The 21,944-nt window shown below is 50.6% G+C and overlaps 1 protein-coding gene across 2 annotated transcripts in view; it reads left to right on the forward strand.

Moving 5' to 3' along the window:
- The first annotated feature begins 2,195 nt into the window (after positions 1 to 2,195).
- SYNM (synemin) overlaps positions 2,196 to 21,944 on the forward strand; it is a 31,060-nt gene continuing 11,311 nt past the window's right edge. Inside the window, exons 1-2 of one of the 2 annotated variants that reach the window (XM_044444953.1) lie at positions 2,196 to 3,046; positions 14,948 to 15,072. In XM_044444953.1, coding sequence (XP_044300888.1) covers positions 2,276 to 3,046; positions 14,948 to 15,072 — 896 coding nt within the window. In that variant the 5' untranslated portion in view covers positions 2,196 to 2,275. Of the gene's footprint in view, positions 3,047 to 3,200; positions 3,349 to 14,947; positions 15,073 to 21,944 lie in introns of those variants that run through there. The other variant, XM_044444955.1, reaches the window with a different exon arrangement.

Genomic DNA, 21,944 nt, shown 5'->3' on the forward strand with positions numbered 1-21,944 from the left:
CTTAGCTGTCAGTAAGACCATGTGCTTATTTCCTTTTCTGTTTAAGTAGGAAGGTCAGGGCCCAATGGAGAGTGCCAAAAGAGATACCCTTGCAACAGGAATACTCCCTTAAGCTACCCTGCAAGGTGGTTGAATGCTGCTCTCAGTCCAAAGAGCAGTATGTTTAAAAACAATGGATCATGATTAATTAACGTTCTTCTCGGTTTAACCAGACTCCAGCCTGCAGTAAGGGGCTACAGCCACTGGAAATACTGCAGTATTGTTAGCAACCGCTCAGAGTTTGACCAGAAATATTTTATGTTTGTTTGTTTATGGCTGGGTTTAGGACAACACAATAACCTGCACTCAAGCATTGAGTGCAACTTTTTATTAAGCAGTGATTTTTGTTGAAATGTGAGTTACTATGTGGTCTGAACACAGCTGTGCTCACAAGCCATGTCTTGTTAACCACAAACAAGGGCTTCTGGTTGGTTGGTTGGTTGGTTGGTTATGAACTGTGGGCTGTTCACCATGGTTTGTTGTCTTGGCTGGGTTCAAAGAACAGGATAACCCACAATTCAGCAACAGTCGATCATTCAACCACAAGCTTGAGTGTTGGTTACTGTGTCATCTGAACCCAATTAGTATAAGCTATACTGCAGGGCTATCATCAGTCACTCTAATGTCACAAGAACTGCAGCCCTTCCCAACCTTCAGTAGGCAAAAAACTGTGTTTGACATTTGTATTAGTTAGCAGAACATTATTGATTTAAAGTTTCACATTAACTGAAAATATGGTTATGAAGAGCAGAAATCCCTGTGGAATTTTGAGGGGTGGAGTGCAATGCCCTGTCCAGCACCATTAAAATCTGGCTCCATTCATCCCATGGGCTGCCCTTGCTCCCCATCCCAAAGGTGTGGTTGTGCACATCATTTCTGTGCAGGGTCCAGCCAGGCCTTTTCCTTCTTCCTTTCCATTCCACTCACAGAAGTCCAAAGAAATTGCAGTTGGACATATGACACGGGCTGGGCACAACACGTTGAGCGCCGCATGTTGTCACAGGTTAGGGACAAGTGGCTGTAGAGCAGCACTTGTGAAAGGGACCTCGGGGTGCTGGTCAACTGCAGATTGAACATGAGTCAACAGTGTGATGCAGTGGTCAAGAGGGCGAATGCCACCCTTGGTTGCATAGCCAGAAGTGTGGCTTCTAGATCAAGAGAGGTATTACTACCACTCTATACGACTCTGGTGCGCCTGCAGCTGGAGTATTGTGCTCACTTCTGGGTTCCACATTACAGGAAGGATACAGCCAGGTTGGAATCAGTGCAGTGTGGGGCCACAGGGATGGTGACGGATTGTAGGGAAAGTCATATGAGGCAAGACTGAGGGAACTGGGCCTTTTCAGCCTGGAGGAGACCCTGAGGGGATCTGTTGGCTACATATAAGTATGTGAGGAGGTGTCACACAGAGGTGGGCAGAGACCTGTTTTCCCCTGCAGAGGGCTGTATGTGTTCCAGTGGAGCAAAGTTCAGGGAACCAAGATTCAGGGTGGATGCCAGCAAGCACTTCCTGACAGCTGGGACCCTGAGGGTGTGGAATGGGCTCCCACAGGAGGTGTTTGAAGCCCCACCAGTGAGGGTGTTCAAGGATAGGCTGGACATGCACATGGTAGGGATGTCATGAGTGGAGCTGGCTGGAGCTGGGGGGTCAGACTAGATGGCCCAGGTGACCCCTTCCGACTTGCTCTGTTTCTATGTCTGTTGGTTTCAAGTATGGTCCATTTTCGATGTTCACTTTGTCATTGACGGCTGATAAAAATCCAAGCATATATGGCTTTCCTAAGAGATTACTTTAATGGTTGGCTGAAGCTGATGGGAATTGGAGTCAGACACATTTGGACAAACCACACTGGGGAAAGCTGCTATAAGCTTATTCTCACGCAAGCAAAACTCCAGTTCGGCGGGTCGCCTAGGACGATATTCGTCCGTGGCTGGCCTTGGGTAGGCGCTTCGCGGCTGCTCCTCCAGCGCCAAGCGCGCCTGGGGAACGGCGCTGCTTGCGTCCGCCCTGCTCCGAAAGCGCTGGGGCGGAGGCGGCCAGGAGGGGGCGCCGCTCGGCTCCCCTTGGCCGTGGCGCCGCGTCCCCACCCTCCTACGCAGCCTGCCTCCGCGGCCCGGGCCAAAAGAGGCCAGCTGCCGCGCAAAGACCCGGCGCGGCGCGGAGAGGGCAGCTCGGGGGCTGGGGACGAGCAGGAGCGCCCGGTGTCGCGGCGAGGCTGACCTGCAAGACGCGGCCATGCAGCGCGCGGAGTGGGACGAGCAGAGGGAACTGCGGGAGCTCAACTCCCGCCTGTGGCTCTACGTGTCGCGCGTGCGGGAGTTGGAGCGGGAGAACGGGCGCCTGGCGCAGGAGCTGGCGGCGCTGCGCGGCCGGGAGAAGCACTCGCGGCACCTGCAGCGGCAGGAGGAGGAGGTGGCCGAGCTGCGCCTGCTGGTGGCCGAGCTGAGCCGGGCCCAGGGCGAGGCCGAGCTCGAGCGCGACGCGCTGCGCCAGGAGCTGGCGCGCTTGGAGGGTCTGGGCGCGCAGTCCGCAGAGCTGCGCCGCCGCCGCCTGGAGCCCGCGGTGGCCGAGCAGCGGCAGCATCTGGAGCAGCTGCGGGCGGACTGCGCCGCGCTGGAGGCGCTGCTGGAGCGCTTGCTGCTGGAGCACCGGCGCCTGCAGGAGGAGCGGCGGCGGCGGCCCCTGCCGCCGTCGGCCTTGCCGCCGCCCGCCAAGGCTTCGCGCATCAGCCGCCGCGAGCTGGAGGACTCCTACGCGCTGGTGCTGAGCTGGACCTGCGAGCACAGCCTGGAGCGCTACGAGGCCGAGCTGCGAGCCCTGCAGGAGCTGGAGGCGCGCCTCGGCCGCGAGGACGCGCAGAAGCTGCGCGCCGAAAACGAGCGCTGCCGCCGGCACCTGGGCGAGCTGCAGCGCCAGTGGCAGGAGCTGGGCGCGCTGGCCGAGCGCTTGGAGCAGGAGCGCCTGGCGCAGCAAGAGCGCCAAGGCGCGGAGCGGGCCGAGTACCAGGTAGGTGGGCGGGGGGGGGGGGCGCCGGGCTCGCGTACAACCTCCGTCGGCGCGCGGTGGAGCAAGGCAAGGGGCCGCCCTGCGCCTTCCGGTCTGTCCAGCCGTTTACGAGCAGGGTTAGAGGGAGCCGCCTTTTACTCCAGTGGGGCTCAGTCTCTTCGGAGTCGCTTCGAGGGAGATAGGTTTATTTATCGCTTTCGGCCCTTCCGCTCGGGTTACGGCCTGGCAGAGCTTGGATCGCTGCGTGCCACGATCTTCCCCAGGCTTTCAGCGCCCCAAGGCACTTTGTATACATTGTCCCTGTAAGTTTCCCTCTGTCGCGTATGCGCGGAGTATTCCTAACTTGCAGCAGAGGCAATGGGGAGGGAGGGAGGGAGGGAGAGCATCTGCTCCAGAGTCATTTGGCAAACACTGGGCAGGTGTGGCTCTTTGCAGGAGGAGGGCGAGGTGCAGCGAAAGTGGCAGGGATGATGCCCCCCCTCCCACCCCGGAAAAGGATTGTCCCATGAAGCTGCCTGGCTGGAGGGAAATGGAGACATAAAAGGACATGTTCTCTCAGTGCATGGTGAAGCTGTGGAATTCACCACAAGAAGTGGCGAAGGCTGCCAGTTGCGGGGCTGGGAGGAACTACTGGAGCAGAAGGCTCCCCATGGCTGCTGGTCTTGGTGACTCTAGGCTCCCCCCAGTGCTGGAGGCAGTGTGCCTGTGTGCACTGCTTGCGGGAACATGGGCAGAGGGGGCTGTGGCACTCCTGTCCTGCTTGCGGAGCCTGTGGGCAGCTGGTTGGCCATGTGTGTTGCTGGGCTGCATGGTCCCTGGGGCTGGTCCAGCAGGACTCTTCCTTGGATGGGGTGGGGAGACCTTCACTGGTGCTTCTCCAGCTGTTTCCCAGTTAAAGATGAATCAGCCCCAGCACCAGTTCAGACAGTCGCTCCTGCTTGCACTGGGAACTAGCCTGCAACCCACCTGGGGCTGGGGCAGGCTAAAAACCCAGAATAAACTGGATGCATCCATCTTGTGACTTGGGCAGGCTGCTCTGGGACACTTCCAGAGGCCGGGTTCCAAGCTGACAGTCAAAAAGGCACTGCGCAGTGACTCGGTCCTTTCCTTCTGAACCCCTCCTTTTTTGGGGGAGAAGGAGTATGGCAGTAGTTGTGAGAGCATGAGAAGGTGAATGACGGAAGAACTGGTCCTGAAGAAATCCATGGATAAAGCCGGCAAACTGCATTGGGTACCTAAACCACCCATTGCCTCCAAAACCCAGCGGCATTTTAGCAGGTTTCTGGCTAAGGCTGTGTTGTGCACCCGCTTACTTGAGAGTAAGCCCAATTGTGCACTGTGGGACTTAGTTCTGAGTAAATATGCCCAAAGTTGCACTTTATGCTTCCCCCAGCTAACTGCCTAATTAAACATGTAGTTAACCTGTAAGGATTTTGTTTGGTCTGGCTTTTTAGAAACACTTTATGTGTCTGTTGGTTTTTGCCTGACTTGTGTGGTCCTTCTTGGTTTTCAGGAGCTTGGCCAGCATATCTTCTATCTGCCCTCACTTCAAAGTGTGAGCAAAAGTGACCATTGTGATTTTATAACTGCATGTTGGTCTTTCTCAGACATTGTGGGCGGTTGCAGCTGTCACTGTTGTCTTGCTGCAGTCCCTGGTGAGGAATTCAGTGAAGGCAGGAAATGTTGCTTCCTTAACCCTTAGAGAAACTGCCCCCCCATGCACCCCCCCCCCCGGTGCTGCCTCTCCACGTTGTGGCCTGCAATTCATTCCCAGCCAACGCCAGCTTGGGAAGGCAGCAGTAAAACAAAGGTCCTGAGGGCCTGGAATGGCTCAGATTTGGCTCTGGAGTCCCAGCACAGGACGTGATGTTCCCTCTGCATGTCTGTGTGTGTTGTGGGGGTGGGAGTGGGGGGGGCAGAATAAGACAGACCAGATCCCGCTGCTCTCTTTCCTCATTCCATTCCTGCAGGTGCCTAGAATAGCCTGGCCCAGGCCACACTTCATTCGCCTGCCCTGTGACCCCTGTGGGGGTTTGAGGCCCCAGTGCGGGGCAGACGGGATGAGGCAGCAGGTTGGGGGGTCCCTCATTTCTCCTGAGCTGCAGCACCCTGCTTCTGAGCAAGGGACGGGGTGGGCGACATGGCAAGAAGGGGCCTGCCGGTCAGACCAAAGTCCACCTTGTCCAGCTTCAGTTCACACAGCCGGCGAGTGGCTGCCTGTGGGAAGCGCCTAGTGGGACTCGTGTGTAATGCCCCTCCCATGTTCCCCAGCAACAGATACAGAGGCAGGCTGCTGCAACACAGGGGCAGCATGTAGCCGCCTCCTGCATGAATGTGTCCTCTTCCTTGTGAGCCCATCCCATGTGGGGCAGAGGCGCTCCTGTGATGTGGCGGGCAAAGCAGCCGTTCCAGCGCTCCCCAAGGGAGCTGGCACTGCTCCTGCCCCCCAGAGGGTGTCTGTCCCTTGCTGTGCCTCTCCTTCTGAGGGCTGCCAGCTGGTGGGGTGGCTGGGTCATTGCAGGTCCCGGAGGTGACCTCCTCGAGGGAGTACGCTTTAGACAGCCTGCCGCAGCCCCCGACTAACTTGCCACTCTCTTACTGCTTTCCAGTGGGCTCCGTGCTCCCGATCTCTTAGAACAGCCACAGGAACACTGCTTGCAAACATGGATTTTGCGTGTGCCTGCACACGTGTACTGAAAATGCACACTTCTGCATGCTTCAGTACACGCTCAGTGAAATCCCAGGCTCATCATGACAGGAGGCAGGAGCGGGAGTTTGCATCTGCCTCTGTCCCACCTGGGAATGAGCACTATTTGGTTGTAGAAAAAAAGGAAATTGAGCATCTGGAGCCAGGCCCAGGCAGCTGGCCACTGACCGTAAAAAGCTGTGTAAAAATTAGAAGAACGCTGCACATGGTGAACGAACTCATTGACCCAAAGGAATGCAGGAAGAGCCCTGCTGGATTTGACCAGAGGTCCATCTTGAGTCTACCGACATGCTAACCACATGGCTCTGTCCTAACTCTTTTGGTCTAAGCAGCTGATAGTCAAATGTAGACTGCTGCCAGACTTGGAAGCTCCATTCAGCTCTCACAGCCGGTAACTGCTGTTGGATCTGCCTTCTGTAGGGATGGCTAATTGCCTTTTCAAGCCGGGAGGCTGCTAGCCATCACCTCCTCTTGGATCAGCAAATGAATCACTTCTGACTTTGTCATTCACACAGTAAACCCACTGAAAGCTCTTGACTTACTTAAAAAGAAACATAGAAACATGAAATGCCTTTGATTTGATTGCATCTGCATCTTAATAGAAAAAGAATTGGAAACTAAACTGCCAATATCATGCTGCCCTTATGCAAGTCTATGGCATGGCCACTGTGGAATGCTAGGTAAGGCCCTGGCCATCGCACCGAAAGAAGGCTATGATGGAGAAGGACCGGGCACAGAAAGGGGCAAGCAAAGGGGGGGGGCAGGAGCAGGCCCTCTGTAAGGGAGGGTGGCAATGTCTGAGGGACGGGAAGGAAGACATGGCGGAGGCGGGCATGGCTGTGCATGGTGTGGAGAAGGTGGAGGGGAGCCTCTTCTCCCTGCCTGTCATATGAGGCCAGAGATCTCATGCCGTGAAGCTGGCTGGCACGATGGCAAATAGTCAAGCTGTGGAATCCATTGCCATCGTTGGCACCCACCATTCGCATAACTTTAACAGGGGTGGAAGAAGAGGCTCTCTGTGGCCCCGAGTCTTGATGGCTGGGTGCTGCCTACATACACCCATTGCTGGGGCACATGGGTGAGGGAGGGCTGTCACGCTTTGCTTGGGCTTCTGGCGAGGGGCCAAACACTGGACTGGATGGATCTTCCGCTCTTGAGTTCCTCCGTATAAGTGAGTCTGGGCCAGCCCACTGTGTGAAATGGCTCCTTTTTCATTTTTTTAAAGGAAACAAAAGCACAAAGCAATAACAGCCACACAGTAAAGATCTGTTTAGGGTTTCCTGCTGTCCCATTTTTTAAAATTTATTTATTTATTTATTTATTTATTTAGGAGGCTTCTATGCTGCCCCATTCGCCGAAGCCTCGGGGCGGCTCACAATAATAAATAAATAAGCACAGTATAAAGCAATATAATATAATTTGAGTCACTCTGGCCCTTCCATTTCATTGGAAGACCCTGGCTTCTAATGTGGGGGTGGGGGTGGCAGCAGAATAAGCTATCAACTTTCTCCACACCATGCATAATTTTTATAAAATGCTGCCAAACCCTATTTAGTGGCCTAACCCATGGCCTCTGGCTTTTCCCCTTCCCCTGGCCTGCCTCTTTTTCCTGACCTCCAGTTCTTTGGCTTTAATCCCCCCCCCCCCCCCCCCCCCGCCATTGCACAGGCGAAATGTTTCTTCTCAGGTCCAGTTACCCGCACTAAGCGCTTGATGCTAAAATAGGGTGGCATTTTGCTCACTGGTTCTGCCTTCAGCCTCGCCCACCACTGCGATGCAGCCTCCAGTACAAGGTTTGGCCCCAAGGCTGAAAGAAATTCGACACCCCGGCCTTAGTCACATAATCTGTGGCAGTCTTCATGGATGTAATGAGTGTGCTTTTATGACGCCAGTCCTGGGACGTCTGAATCACACAAGTGCGTCCCACACTGCAGTGGCAAGGAAAAAGTATCCCCGTTCTGTTGAAGAGCAAGGGCCCACCTGATGTTGGCGTCCGCCCACCTTGCCCTGTCATTGTATGTCAGAAAAATCAGCACCTGATTTTGAGAATCTCCGATTTCTATGCATCTGGCCTGTGGACTTTGCAGCAGCTTTTTTCAAGTGCTGCATATTAAATTGCATTTATAGCCTACCCCTTTTCTCTTGCAAGGAGCCGAGGCAGCTTGCATCCCATTTTATCCTTCAGCCCTGCGAGGTAGGCTAGGCTGAGAGTGAATGACTGGCCCAAAATCACCTGCTGACTTTCAGAGCTGAGTGAAGACTAGAACCTGCCTCTCCCAGATCTCAGTCCAACATGCTAACTGCGCACTGGCTTCAGTGAACACCTGCTGAAAGTGCATCACTGAATGAGCCGCAGAGCATTTTGCAAGCCCGCACTGGCCCTAATGCAGACTGGGGCAACAGAGCCAAATTCTGGTAACAGAAAATTCTAGTTGCACCAAGAAGCAGACAGAATGAATGATGCAAAACACAGATGGAATTGATTCCTCAAAATCTGTCCATCTCTAATATCCTGTAGTGAAAAATGTTGCTTTTTCTTAATGCTTCTGTGCAGGGCCAGCTCAGCCAGGCACGCCAACTTAAGCAGCTGCTTTGAGCCTGACATCTCTGTCCTGGTGTTGCTCCTGGACTAACAGAGCTCAGCTGGGATGGAGAGGGTGTCCAAGAAGGCTTTGTGATGCTTGCTTGAGCTACCCTTCCTAGGCTGGCAGACTCTTGATTCCAGTGGAGTTAGTGCATGCGCATGCGCTAGATAGGTCATGTTGACATCGTATGACCTGCAAAAGTGACTGAAGTTCATTGATGGCAGTCGGCAGGTCTGCGCCTTTGGAGAACATTTCTTTTGTTCTTCTCAGCCCTTTTATTCACACACTGGTAGATCTGTTGTCTGTTCCAATCTCGTTAATGCATTGCGCCACTGGAGATTAGAGGGATGTGATGTATCTGGATTTTGTGTTCTTGGATTTTCAAAATGCCACTCGCTGAGGTGGAAAGGGCACAGAATCCACCACCCACTTGACAGAGAGAAAGCAGGACGGTCCATCCCATACATGCGGGGTGTCCTGGCAGTTGTAGGCCTGTCTTCTGGCTAAGAAAACTGGTTGACTGCAGGGTAAACATGAGTCAGCAGTGTGACGCAGCGGCCAAGAGGGCGAATGTCAGCCTTGGATTCGTAGTCAGAAGTGTAGCTTCTAGATCGAGAGAGGTATTACTACCACTCTATACGACTCTGGTGCGCCCGTAAGTGGAATATGGTGCTCAGTTCTGGGCCCCTCATTACAAGAGTGTTATAGCAGTTGGAATTGGTGCAGCGTAGGGCCACAAGGTTGGTGGCCGGTTTGCAGGGGAAGCCATATGAGACAAGACTGAGGGAACTGGGTCTTTTCAGCCTTGAGAAGAGGAGACTTTGAGGAGATCTGTTGGTGACATACAGGTATGTGACGGGATGTCACATGGAGGTGGGTAGAGACCTGTTCTCCCCTGCAGAGGAAGGCAGGATGTGCTCCAATGGAGGGAGCCAAGGTTCAGGGTGGATGCCAGGAAGCACTTCCTGACAGTTAGAACCCCAAGGATATGGGATTGGCTTCCACGGGAGGTGGTTGAGGCCCCATTGGTGAGGGTGTTCAAAGGCAAGGTACGCATATTGTGAGTGGAGCCAGCTGGAGCTGGGGGTCAGACTAGATGGCCCAGAAAGCCTCTCCTGACTTGCTCTGTTTCTAGGTTTCTAAGTATACACAGGATTCTCCCCTAAACTTAGTCATTCCTCCTTGCGGGTCTGCCCAGGGGAACATCAGCAGGGTCTGCTTGTCACCCAAGAAGCAGAGGTGTGAAATGCAAGAAAACCAGCTGCACTTGAGTTGTCCCTGCAAACGTGAAGCTAAGCAGAGTTTCTGAAAAAGGCAGTGCGCAATCCTTCTGCTGATCATGGTTTTGCCTTCCCGTTTGCAACGGAGCATGCTTGAACTGTTCCCAACAAACATCAATATTTATAGGTATGGATAAGAGATGTGATTCCTGGGGGCCGCCCTCTAATTCCGAAGAATGTTTTTCTCCCTCTCCCCGTTTCTCTCTAATGTATGCCAAGACCACTTCTGGATCCACCTGGTGGTTCATGGGAGATGAGGCCTTCACTGCCCCGACGGGCATGACTTCCAGCCCCTGCCTTCATCTTACGCAGCAGGTTTGGAGAGCCCAGGTTGCACCCAACAGAGTGTCCCCTCACGGGGGCTTACCCTGGTTTCCCCCGTTACCAGCTCTTCTCCCTCATCTTGGCCAGCATTGCATGTTCTGGCTGGCAGTCTCTCTCCCGCAGAGACCTTGCTCTGCACCTGATACATCAAAAGGCTTCCTTGGAAATGGCAGGGATCGCCCTGGGGAACCCAGGCGCATGCAGAGCATCTCTGTCCATGCTGAGCCGCACAGGCCTAGCCTAACTCCCAGGACTCTGTGCAGAGGCTGACAAGGTCTCCTCAGAAACAGCCACTGAACTAGGAACCACAACAGGCCTGCATATTTCCTGCTGCTTTCGGGGGGGGGGGGGGTGGAGTTCCAGAGACAACATGTCCAGGGGCCGGTTTCCTGGGCACGAGAAAACACGGTGGGGGCATGGGGTGCTTCTTTACTTGGGAATAAGGAAATGGGGCCCACGGCAGCGTGTCCACGCTCTGGAACCTGCTCCCCAGGATATGCTAGATTGCAACAACCGGCATTCTGAACTTGGTGCTTTGCTCATGAAGTTTCTGCGTTTGGCACATTGAAAAGTCAAGCTTTTTTCAGACAACGATTACGCATTGGCCAAGTTTGATTTTAAATGTTTTTAAAGCTAGTGCAACTGTATGAGTAAACCCGCTTATGCCCAGTAGATGTTATGTTCCCAAAGTAACAAAGTGACTTTAAATCTGTGAAAGGGGCTTTTAAAAATCACCCCTCCCAAAGGTTTTCCCTATATGCCTTCAAAGTTTCCAGAGATTTTAACTCTCTAAATGGAGGTGAGCAGTAAGGAGTCTTGCAAAGCTGGGGCTCTGGCTCACAGGGCCAGACAATGAAAATGACAAAGCACAAATTTGATTACGCAGGTGTTCTCCTGCCCTGTCTCCTAAGGATGCCTCTATTTGTAAAAGGGGAGAGGAAGGCTTTTGCTTTTAGAGAAACACTTCAGGCAAAAGATTTGCAGGGTCAGGAGCAGGAGGTAAAGCAGACGTGTCCCCAAAGCCACTGAATCAGTGAAAATCAGCTGCAAGAGAGATTGCACCTTTATTTCAGCAGGTGCCCCCTGGGCAGCAAGGTGGTGGGGCAGAGGGCCCCCCAGAGATTCCAAGGCCTGTCGGGCTTCTGAGGTGCCCTCAGCTAACTCCCACCTCTCTGCTTTCTCCATGCCTTCTTTCCCCGAGCTCTAAAATGCCCTGTTTTCTCCCCTTCACGCCCATAATGCCTTCTCTCTTTAGCCACGGGGAGGGCACCCACCACTGGCCAGGAGGCACGGTGGCATCTCTTGACCTCCAGTTCCAGCACCAGTAACGTTAGTCCTTGGATCGTGCGGCTCAGCATGGACAGGGGCTTTGGGGTCCGTGTGGGCGCAGCTGGCTCCCTTCCCATGTCATGGGACGCATCCCTGGCAGTGTGCTGGGAGTGGTGAACGTGGGTGGTGGGGCATCTGCGCACCAGCCCTGCTTGTGAGGTTTCCACAGTGTGAAGAGAAGCCTGGATCAGGGAGGCCTTTGTCTACAACCTTGTTACCCTAAAAAATTAAGATCCAGACTGTCCCCGTGGTTAATTACACATTTGCAGTTGGGCAGCCTGAGAGTTTAAAAATGTGCATTGCATTCCTTGGGTGTGTGCATTGAGGGGGTTGTAGCTAAATCTCTCATATGGGGATTGTTTAAGGCATTTCTTGCCTTTTGGCTCGGAGGAAAATCCTACTTCGGAAGCTGGTATTTGCAAAGATAACAAGTTACCCGCTCCACCTTGGCACAAATGGAGGGGTTTCCTACCAATACAAATACCAGGTTTCAGGACTGAGGCAACCAAGGAAAGGGTAAAATTCTTTCTCCAGGCCTGCTTCAATCCAATTTTCTCTCTCCCCTCCCCGCCATAATGCTATTTGCATTTTTTATAAACCCTGGCCTTTGCATCCAAGGATGCCCTAAGAAGGAAGGGGCATTCGCTTGTCCATTCCAGAGTGTGCTTTTATTCATGCCTTCACAAGGCACCAGTTGCCTGTAAAAGCTGTTTATTTGGAAAGGGCAGGTGCTTAGTGTGAAAATGTATATTTTCCTGGAAGTTCAAGTGCATGTGCCTGGCTTTTATTTTAAGTTCTCCCCTGAATCAAAGTTAACAGTTATCCTGTGTCATGTGTTTGTTTCTTATTTTGTCCCTGCTTTCTCTCAATGGAGCATTACAAATGAAGGATGAAATGCATCTCAAAGGTAAAGAAAAGGTCGGTTATGTACATGTGAATATGGAGTACTTTTCTCCTCATTCTCTCCGCTCACTCCTGAGAATTGTCACCAGCAAGGGTAGATTTATAGTCCAGCTGAATGCAGACGTAATGAAGAGAGAGGCTCTAATTTTTACTTTCTCCCAGTGAAAGGCAGAAGAGTCCTTGGAGGGCGTTTGGCCCAGCCCCCTGCCCCACGCAGGATCTGTGGTGCCAGATGCAGGGAGCAGATGGCTCCCAGGCTCTGCTCGAATCCCTCCAGCGAAGGAGAGCCCACCACCTCCCAAAGCCGTCTGCGTCAATGTCAAAAGCTCCTGCTGTCAGGAAGTTTCTCCTAAGGGTTTAGCCGAAGTCTGCTTTCCGGCATCTGCTCCGCCCACTGATTCTGGTTCTGCCCTCTGGAGCAGCATGCTCTGTATTTTGTGTGACCAGCTCTACTCGCATTGGAACAGAGTCGTTGCACCTCCCTTTGGTTTTCTCCTCCAGTCATTCGCCTAGCTATCCATTGGGCGCGCGTGTCAAGTCACCTTTGCTGAGCTGCAAAGACGCAGGCCTGCGGCTGAATGGGTGACCACATGGGGAAGGAGACCGGGGTGTTGGACTCATTGGCCCTGTGGGCCCCTTCCGACTCTATTTCTGCTCTGTTCTATTCATCCCTCACAGGACTCGGTTGCTCAACCCCTCACCAGCCTGGTAACCTTCCTTGAGCTTCAGCTTGCTGATGTCCTCTTTAAAATCTGATTCTCAGTCCTCAACACAGGACTCCAGTCCAGGGGAAAATGGAGTGAAAAGATTATTTCCTGTGATACGGGTGCTCTGTGTTGTTAATGCAACCAAAATTGCATTAGTCTTTTTAGCAGCTGTGTCACTCTCAGCTAACATTGAGCTTGCACAGAACTAAAAGGCATAGATTTGCCACACAATGCCTTTCTATCCTACATGTGTGCCTTGGATAAATTTTGTACTTAAATGCAGGACGTAACATTGTTCAGGGATGAACACGTTGGCGCTGCTGGCATGTCACTGGGGCAACATTTCTATGGGTAGAAACAACCCAGAATTTCTGAGAGAGCTGGCTGCAGTTAGAGAGAGATGCTACTTCCTGCCGCACCCTTGTGCATTTCTTCTGTTCTAATGCTGACTCTAGATAAACAGGTGTTGCTGGCTTTTGAAATAAGAAAGCCTGTAAAACCTGTTTGCTGGAGGTAAAGGAGGGAGATGTGTGGGAGCACTCCTGGTAGTGATGACTTCTGTTTTCAGTTCTCCGGAAAATAAGTTAGAGCCTTCCTCCAAAGACTCCGTTTTCTGCTAATTCATTCATAGGTTCACACATAGAACTGCAGGGAAATTCTTCTGCCTGTTTGGGCACTTTCCCCCACCTGCTGTAGTTCGGGCATCACTATATTTTCTCTCCTGGAGTCAACTGGAGACTTGCTTTTTGTTTTTTTCTTTGATCACACTCCCAGATCTATTCAGCAGGTTTCAAAAGGAGATGGGTAAGACATCTTGTAAAATGTGAGTTTTAACAAACACCTATCACAGTGAATTGCGGCATGAATTCCCATCAAGTCAGTGAGCGGAAGGTGAGCCTTTTCTTCTCCCAAAGCTGTGTGTGTGGCCTCTGAGTGACAGCAGAACTGATTAAGTAAAGCAGCCCGAGCTTGCTAGAGTCAAAGGCCCTTGGGAGATTGCTGAGGACGATGCCGTGAGGACCAGAAATGGCTCCCGACACGGTGATGTATCTTGGGTGTGTGTCTTGTCCAAGAGCCACATGGTGGCCAGAGGTGCCACAGGCTATTGGGTGGAGAACATTTATTACCATGGCATGTGCAAGGCCCACGGCCGAGAGAGTTTCTCCATTATGCAAAAGTTTAAATCTCTAGTCCTTTCTCTCCCATCGGTGGAGAAAGTTGTGAGTGTTGCCAACTCCTTACGAAATAAGAACTGAACTGAAATTCTCACCCACCGGCACCTGCCAGGAACACGGCAGTTCCTGGCACAGAGAAAACCATATCGGGCTGCCTGCTGATTCGCTATTAAAGAAGAAAAGCCGGACAGAAAACGAGGGTTAATGGCAACCAAATTTAGCCCCACAGGTTTGATTGACTGAGCACACAGGGACTCAAACCTAGACCTTGGAAAGCCAAGTGGCTGCCTTTTTCTTTCTCCCCCACACATTTTTTTAAATCTCATATTCCTTTCTGTCCCATTCATGAAGAGGTTTGCAAAGTTTGGGAAGTTCTTACTGAAAGTCTCGCTCATGCACAGTCTGGCTTGATCCCTTCAGCTCAAGGACAGCGGGATGGGAAGAACTGATTTCTGCCGGCACCAGGGAGCTGCTACCAAGCAGGACTAGTAGCGGTCTTTGAGCTCATGTGGTGTACTGGTTGGAGGGGAGGACTGGGGAGGTCCACTCAGCTATGGAATTCACTGGGCAAATGCAGTGAAATCACCAGTCACTAATTCTCTATCCCATAAGGCGGTTGTGAAGATAAAGTGATGATGATGATGCCTCTTGGAAGAAAAGTGGAATGGTAACAGAATAAATATTGCACTAGGTACTGCAGGGTTGTGCCTAAAAGCCTAGCCATGTTTGCAATCCCAGTAAAGGCTGCGTTCCTGATCGTACTGGAAGCTTGGGTATTGCGGGGAGCAATTCTCAGCCATCTTTGGGGGTGACTGTACAAGCCTGCATATTGCAAGAGACTTGGTGAGCTGGCCTGTGGGTTTATGTGGTTGTTGTTGTGTTTTGGCTTAGATGATCATTGAAGCCCTTGAAGAAGAAAAGCAGTTCCTCACGACCTCGATCGCAGGGTACCTGAAGGACTACTATGAACTGTTGCAGGTGAAAGCCGGTCTCAGTCTTGAAATTGAAACCTACAGGTGAGAGGCACAAATGGTGCAGGTGGTACCCTTATGAAGGACTTGAAGTTATTCCCTTTTGTGTTTTTAAAATTTAGAATGATTTTTAGGAAGCCTACCTGAGAAACAGCAAGATCCAATTGTCAATTTGATAGCTGAAATAATGTTGACGGCACAGGCTGTGTTCCGAGTTACACACAAGAGGAGTCTCCCAGCTAAACTTACATTTGTGCAAGCAGTTGCGCATTACAATTGTGTGAGCAATTGTGCATTTCATGTGTGCAACTTCTTCCACAATAGGTTGCACAAGCAGTTGTGCAAGTATAACATTCAACTACTTAAGCAACTGGGAAAATTTGGCGGGGCTCCACTCGGGCTATCTGAGCCCATGGAATGACACTGTTGGATACTGCCCAATGAGGCCAAAAGAGACAAATGCAGATGGAAGAGCAATGTGCGTGTAATTCCATGAAATGCTGTAAAGACAGGTATGACCATGAAAAACTGTAGCCCACAGAAGTGAAAAGAAGTGGGTCTTCAGAGCTTTCCTTACGCCCTGCAAGAAAGGGGCTTGGCCAAACCCTGGTGGGGCCAAGGGACTCCTGCCTTTGGACTCGTTCAGTGGCAGGCAGGCGGGTGAGAAGACCGCTGTCCTTGACCTCAGAGGGAGGGCAGGCCGGCACAGGGCAAGGTGGTTCTTCAGGTAACTCGGTCCCAAACCATTTGGGTTGAACCTGCCATGTTAAATTAGACTTGCAAATGCACTGACAACAAAAGCAGTTCTAATGCTGCAAGGGAAGGGTGCAGGGAGAATTTCAGCCTAATCTCGAACAAAGTGAAAGTTCAGGGCACGTCTGGAGGTGCCTACTTGGGTGCAGCAGCCGAGACAGTGAGAAGAAAGCGAATGTAAAAATTGTCGGTATGCAGCAAGGCGGCTTGCTCTGTGCTTGTGCGTATGGCCACCGTTTCTTAAATTGGAGGAGGCAACCTGATATGCATAATCTGGTTAGGAACAGTGTCTCTCTGTGTGTTTGTACAATGTGAAATGTAATTCTCATAAGATGGAGTCAGAGACTCCAGGAACTCGGTGAGGATATCTGATCTGTTTTGGTCATCGTTTCAGTTGCACTGAAACAGCAGGTGTGCAGGTGGGAGGTGTCCTTGGACTGGCCGCTTCTCCTGGCTGCAGAAGCAACAGCGCAGACACCTGGGCCAGTTTCAGCCCCTTCCCAGACAAGAGGAGCCTGGTGCCGGGTTAACCTACACCCTGAGGGGCTGCTTCCAGAGGGGATTTCTCCCCTGCTCTCCATGCCTCTGGAAACCATCTGGGGGCTTGACTGCTGCTGGCTAATTTGGTGTTCGGAGACTGGAGTTATGCCTTCTCACAAGGTGTCCAAAGTATACATTGTCATTTTAGCTTCCAGGGAAAGCTCTGACTTGATTTGATCTAGGACCCCTTGCTCCAGGGTACTTGCAAAGCTCTCTCCAGCACCATGTTTTGAATGCATCCATTTTCTTCCTGTCTTTTGATGTTTAACTGCAGCTTCAATGTTTGAATGACTGTATTCTTCTTTATTTGTGTCCTAGTTTGCATTTTTCCACTTCATTGTCTGAAGCTTTGAGTATTATTTTTAATCCGAGAGTAGGGGGTAGTGTAAATAATGCTAAACTTAGCACACTACACTTAAGCTGCTGTCACATTTTGCCCAAGTTAAAAGTATCAAGCACAGAGGTCCTGCTTGCGGGAACTGAAATTTCAGTGAAATTTCTTGGACAGGTTCTGTATGCTCTAGTTAGAAGCAACTTGCACTGTCCACCCTCCAGTGCAACAGTGTAAAAGAAAGAATTTCCCTGATGTTATGTATGATGAAGTATAAAATTAGTTAATTAAGCACTTTTGATCCTGACCTACTGATGTCTGGCTGAATGGAATATTTGCAATTAAATGCATAGCAGAGTTGCAAGGTGACAAAGTTTCTTTTAGGAAGAATGCTTGAAGCAAGCTGTGGATTTGCTGGTTTGCAACAAAATCATCTCTTTGACTAGGATTACACTGCTTTTGGGTTGTGGGTTGTATGTCAAGCCGGCATGGATTTAGTCTACTCAACAAGGTGCTGCACTCAAGACTGAAACTCATCTGCAAGGTAGATTGCGGGGCCCTCTTCCTGGTCAGGCTGGCTTAAGGGGCCACCCACATGTCTACCTGCTTTATGCAGGCGGATAATGCATCAAGGGGATCTGATGTAACTTGATGTTTTATGGCTGCCACAAGAATGTTACATAATAAGAGTTCCATCCAGGGCTGGAGTGGCTGATTGTATGCAAAGTTTTTCTGCTTTCCTGAATGAGAGAGAGGCAGAGAGAAGCTTCCAAAGCTTCATTTAACATCTAGCTGGGATGCCAACCCTGCTCATAAATTTTCACAGTGGCAATTGACTGACTGCAATTTCCCCCTTTGGCTGCCTCTCTCTGCTGGCATCCATCACCCTCTCTGTGAACACAGATGAAAATAAACATTTCTAGTGAACATGCCTCTACTCCCTTTGAAGAAGCAAGCGCTTCCGTGATTTTCTCGGGGATGAAAACATCAGTCCAGATCTGTTCCAGTTTGGCTCTGACAGCCTCAAGGGTGTTTGCTCCATTTGGCCTCTTAATTTTTGCTTCTGGCTGCATCCACTTTTGCATTTGGCACCATCTGCCCCTGGGGCATGGTTCGTGAAGACTTCTCAGAAATTCAGCTTGGCCCTTGGGCAGAAGGAGCCATCCTCCACTTCTGTTTTAGCAAAGAAAACATCCTAAGCAGCAGTCATAAACACCTCCCCTCCATAAAATCCCGAAGTGAGAATGTGCAGCATTGACTTCATTCTTCTCTTTTCTTGAAACTGAGTGCAGTTTCCCAGTAAAGCTTGAGAAGGGACCGGAAGCTCTACCTTCAGATCACTGAAAACGGGACCAGGCTCTTCAGCTGAGTGTTCTGTTTTGTTTTTAGCAGTCTTGAGGATTGGGGACTTGTTAATTTTAGTGTGCAGTATGTTGCAACACTGAAACAACTTTGTGTGGCTGTCTGTTTCATCAGAGGGCCTGTTCACACAGTGTTAGTTTTTTCTCCACATGGGGTTGCAGTTGTGGGCAGAAATGTTTGTTTGAATTAGGAATATGCAGGCATACATTGCAGCAATTTAAGGCAATTCTGAAGAGTTCCACTGCCATTTCAAAAATTGCTTCATGTCCTTGGCTCTGGATTGAGGAAAACCTTGTAAGCAATGAAGACTCCAGGGAATAAAAAGGGAGACAAAAAGATGCTGTGAACCAGTCCAACCATCAACTAGAGCTCCTGTCCTGTTCTTTTTCTGCCCTTTAACACTCCCGCCAAACTTTAAGTGGGTTTTGCCTTTCTTTTAATTCGAAGCCTGTTTTCAGCGGCCATGGTCAGGGACTCAGCTTGACGCTGAGCTTCTGCCCTTTGCCATATACAGAGCGTTGCCTGGAACTTATTTTTAGTGACTCCATGTGTTGCTCCAGCAACCACGCAAACTGTTGCTTTGTCTGCGGCCAGAAATCCTTAGTCAAACTTCCCGCATCCCTGTTTTCCATCTTCACGGTTAACACTTTCGGGGGTTTCGTCTGCAGAGAATATAAAAGAATGTAATCTTTTCTGGAGCACTGCGTGTGTAGCTTGTGGGAGTGGTGGTGGGGATTTTGCCTTGGAGTTGCAGAATCCCAAGAGGGCAGGATGTGTGAAACTTTAAGAAAGGGAAGAGAAATCAAAGCATGTAAGGGAAATCCGCAGTGTGGATCTGTGAAATATGCTTTGCCCCAAAGCTTGCAGAGGACTCGGGACTGTTGTGGGGTGTCATTTGTGCTTTTGTGGCTTGGTGGCCTGGACAGTGGTGAGAGGGTTCGGCTGGGACTTGGGAGGTCCGGGTTCTCATCCCCACCTAACTATGAAGCGCACTGGGTGATTTTGGGCCAGTCAGTGGCTCTCAGCCTGACATAACTTACCTGATTATTGTATGGATAAAATGGAGAGTAGGAGGACCAGGTATGCCCTTTTGGGTTCCTTGCTGGAGTTAAAAATCTGAGATATAAATGCAATGTAGGAGTAGTAATCAAAATATCCACATGATAAATATTTTATTGAAAATGCCTCCTGGCATGCCATTTTCTTGGAAAGGTGGGGTGCAAATTGAATAAATAAACCAAAGTTCTAGCTTCAGAATAAACAGTGAAGATTGGTTTGGGTTTTCTGTTTGGGGAGCCCATTTAATGTTGCTGGAGGAGCGTATAGAAACAGACCGAGTCAGAAGGGGCCTCCCGGGCCATCTGGTCTGACCTCCGGCACCAGCATGTATGTTACAGAACAAGTGTTTGGCTGAGGAGCCACACGCATGCCCTGACCTGATCCCAGTTTTCAGTCTGGGTCACCTGTGATGGCTTCCCCTGAAGATGCCTGGAAGTCACAGCAAAGAGACGGTGCAGAGAAGTGCCTGTTTCCTCCCTCCCCCTTTCAGCATGGCTGTTCTCAGATTCCTCAGGGCAGCCTTCCCCAGTCTGGACCTTCCAGATATTTTCAACAGCAACTTCCAGAATTCTCAACCATTGGCTGTGTTGGCTGGGGCGGATGGGAACTGAAATCCAAAACACCAAGAGCACCAAGTTGGGGCACCAAGTTGGGGAGAACTTTTGTGAACTTCTGCTGTTGGGTGTAGGGATGCAATAAATAGGGAGTGGGCAAAAGTTTGAGCCACAGGCCACACCGCATGGTGCCCTAGGCTATGAGGAAGCGACACAGTGTGGGTCATGAGCACTCCATGAGGCACCAGGCAGGGGTCACTGTGAGAAGTGCTCCCTGCTCTCTGCTCGGTCATCCAGCATCCTTCACAAGACGAGAAAGCCCTCTCTGCTCCCATGGCGAGTCCCTTTTGTTCACTGCCCCACCCCGTGCCAAACCCCATAAACGTGCAGATGTGGCTCTATCTTTTCAGCTCCAGCAACCGGTAAAATTGGTTTCATAACCACAGCAGTAAATTCTCTGGAAAGGAGCAATGAAAAGCAGGGAATATCTACCTATTCTGGAATATTTGGAGACTCCGGGAAAAGTTGAAAAGGTGTAGGATGCTGAGGAATGTCAGGGCAACGCATAAAATCAAGAGGATTGTGCGGGCAAGAAGGAGATCCTGTCCACCCGTCTTTGGTGTGCCCACTTTTGCTGCTCCTTCCCTCCCTGTTGGTGCTTTTCAGCTAGCAACTCGGCAACTGGCTCTTAGCAACTGTGCACAAATGAACCTGCAAGCAGGTTCTTCCTGGCAGTTTCCTTGTCTGTCAGCATCTCCCTCTGAGAGCTGAAATACATAATGCAATTGACCAGACAGATGGAACAGCCACTGAACTGGGGAAAGCCTGACCAAAGGATGCTACCAGTGGCAGACAGAGGCAAGATCACAAAACTAGGAAAGCGTTTTGCTGCCCTCGCTGAGCGACTCCCTAGCCGATCCCAGCAATTTGTGACGAAATCGCCATCCTGGGTTTGAACGGCACAACGGCCCACAGTGGATGGAAGGACCCCTAGGGTGAGGCCTGGGTGTTCAGGGCGGCTTGCTGCCGGACTAAAATCCACGTGTGGATCGTGGCCTCCGTTCGGACAGAAGTGCAAGTTACCCACAATGGGTGGTTGTTTTGTGCAAACAGGTGGATGAAGAACCAGTGGCAACTAATTGGGAGGGAAAGAGGGATCCGACTTCCAGCAGTGAAACCTTCATTGCTTATTTGTCACCCTATTTTGGAAGCTTCTCCATCCACCTCCACTCTTCTGGCTGCTGTTGAGAAGAAACCTAACTGTAAAACAAGCCACGGGGAATTCAGTAACACACCCTTTCTCTTCATTCACAAGATGGTTCTTATTCGAACAAACCAGTCTATTTCTTAATCCTCATGCTTTTAAAGATCACTTTAAATAGATGGTGCATTGCACTTCCAGTAGGTTTGAATGTGTTGAATGAATTTCTTCTTTCTATCTCAATAAGTGGTTTCGTCTATAACCTCAATAGGATGGTTTAAAATGCCTTCACTGTTCACTAGTTCACAGTGCATGCTTTTAATAGCATTGTAAGAGTTGGAAAGAACCTCAGCCACCAGCCAGCCACACCCTCCGCTTAATGCAGGGCGCAAATGCTCTGGACTGAGGGCGTTTCTTTCTAGCTCCTCTGAACAACCTCCCGTGCTGGAGGGCTTACCAAATCCCAGTGCAGCCCGTTCCATTACTGACCAGCTCCTGCCTACCATTAGGACCCTGAGCAGAATGTTCACCTGAAATGAATTTCCCCTGTGATGGCCACCTTGCATCGTTTCGGCCACGCTCATCTGGAAGCGCTTCCTTTGTCAGTGCTCTCAGAATGTGGTACCCGGAATTGGACAATGGGATCTGAAAACCATGTTTCTCGTAATGCATCCAGGCATGGGATTATATTTACTTATTTATTTATCTCTCTGCTTCCTAGATGTAAAAAAAATCCTCAAGAAAACATTTTGGAAGAAGCATGCATTCCAAATGGATTCCACTATGAAAATGGGTTTTTCTTTCCTTCTTTCATCATAGACAGCTCTTTCCTCATTTCAGTTTCACCAAAGACAGAAATTTCCATTTGTTATTTACCTGGTCAGCTAAGTTTGATCTTTGCACTATTTCTAACCATGCGAGTTTTTGCAGCCAACTGCTATTACATTAATTACAAGTTCATAAAACTCTGTGATTATAATATCTCTGTGTGCACTGTAAAAAGAAGCCATTTTCATGGGATGGCAGTGAATGGGGATATTTCAGGGCATGTCTACTTGTTTTTCAAAGGGTAAAATGTCTGGGAATTTCTCGTAGCTTTCCAGGAACCAGGCAAGCT

Source organism: Varanus komodoensis, unplaced genomic scaffold, assembly GCF_004798865.1.
Source record: "Varanus komodoensis strain SLA01 unplaced genomic scaffold, ASM479886v1 scaffold46_3, whole genome shotgun sequence".
Classification (NCBI taxonomy): domain Eukaryota; kingdom Metazoa; phylum Chordata; class Lepidosauria; order Squamata; family Varanidae; genus Varanus; species Varanus komodoensis.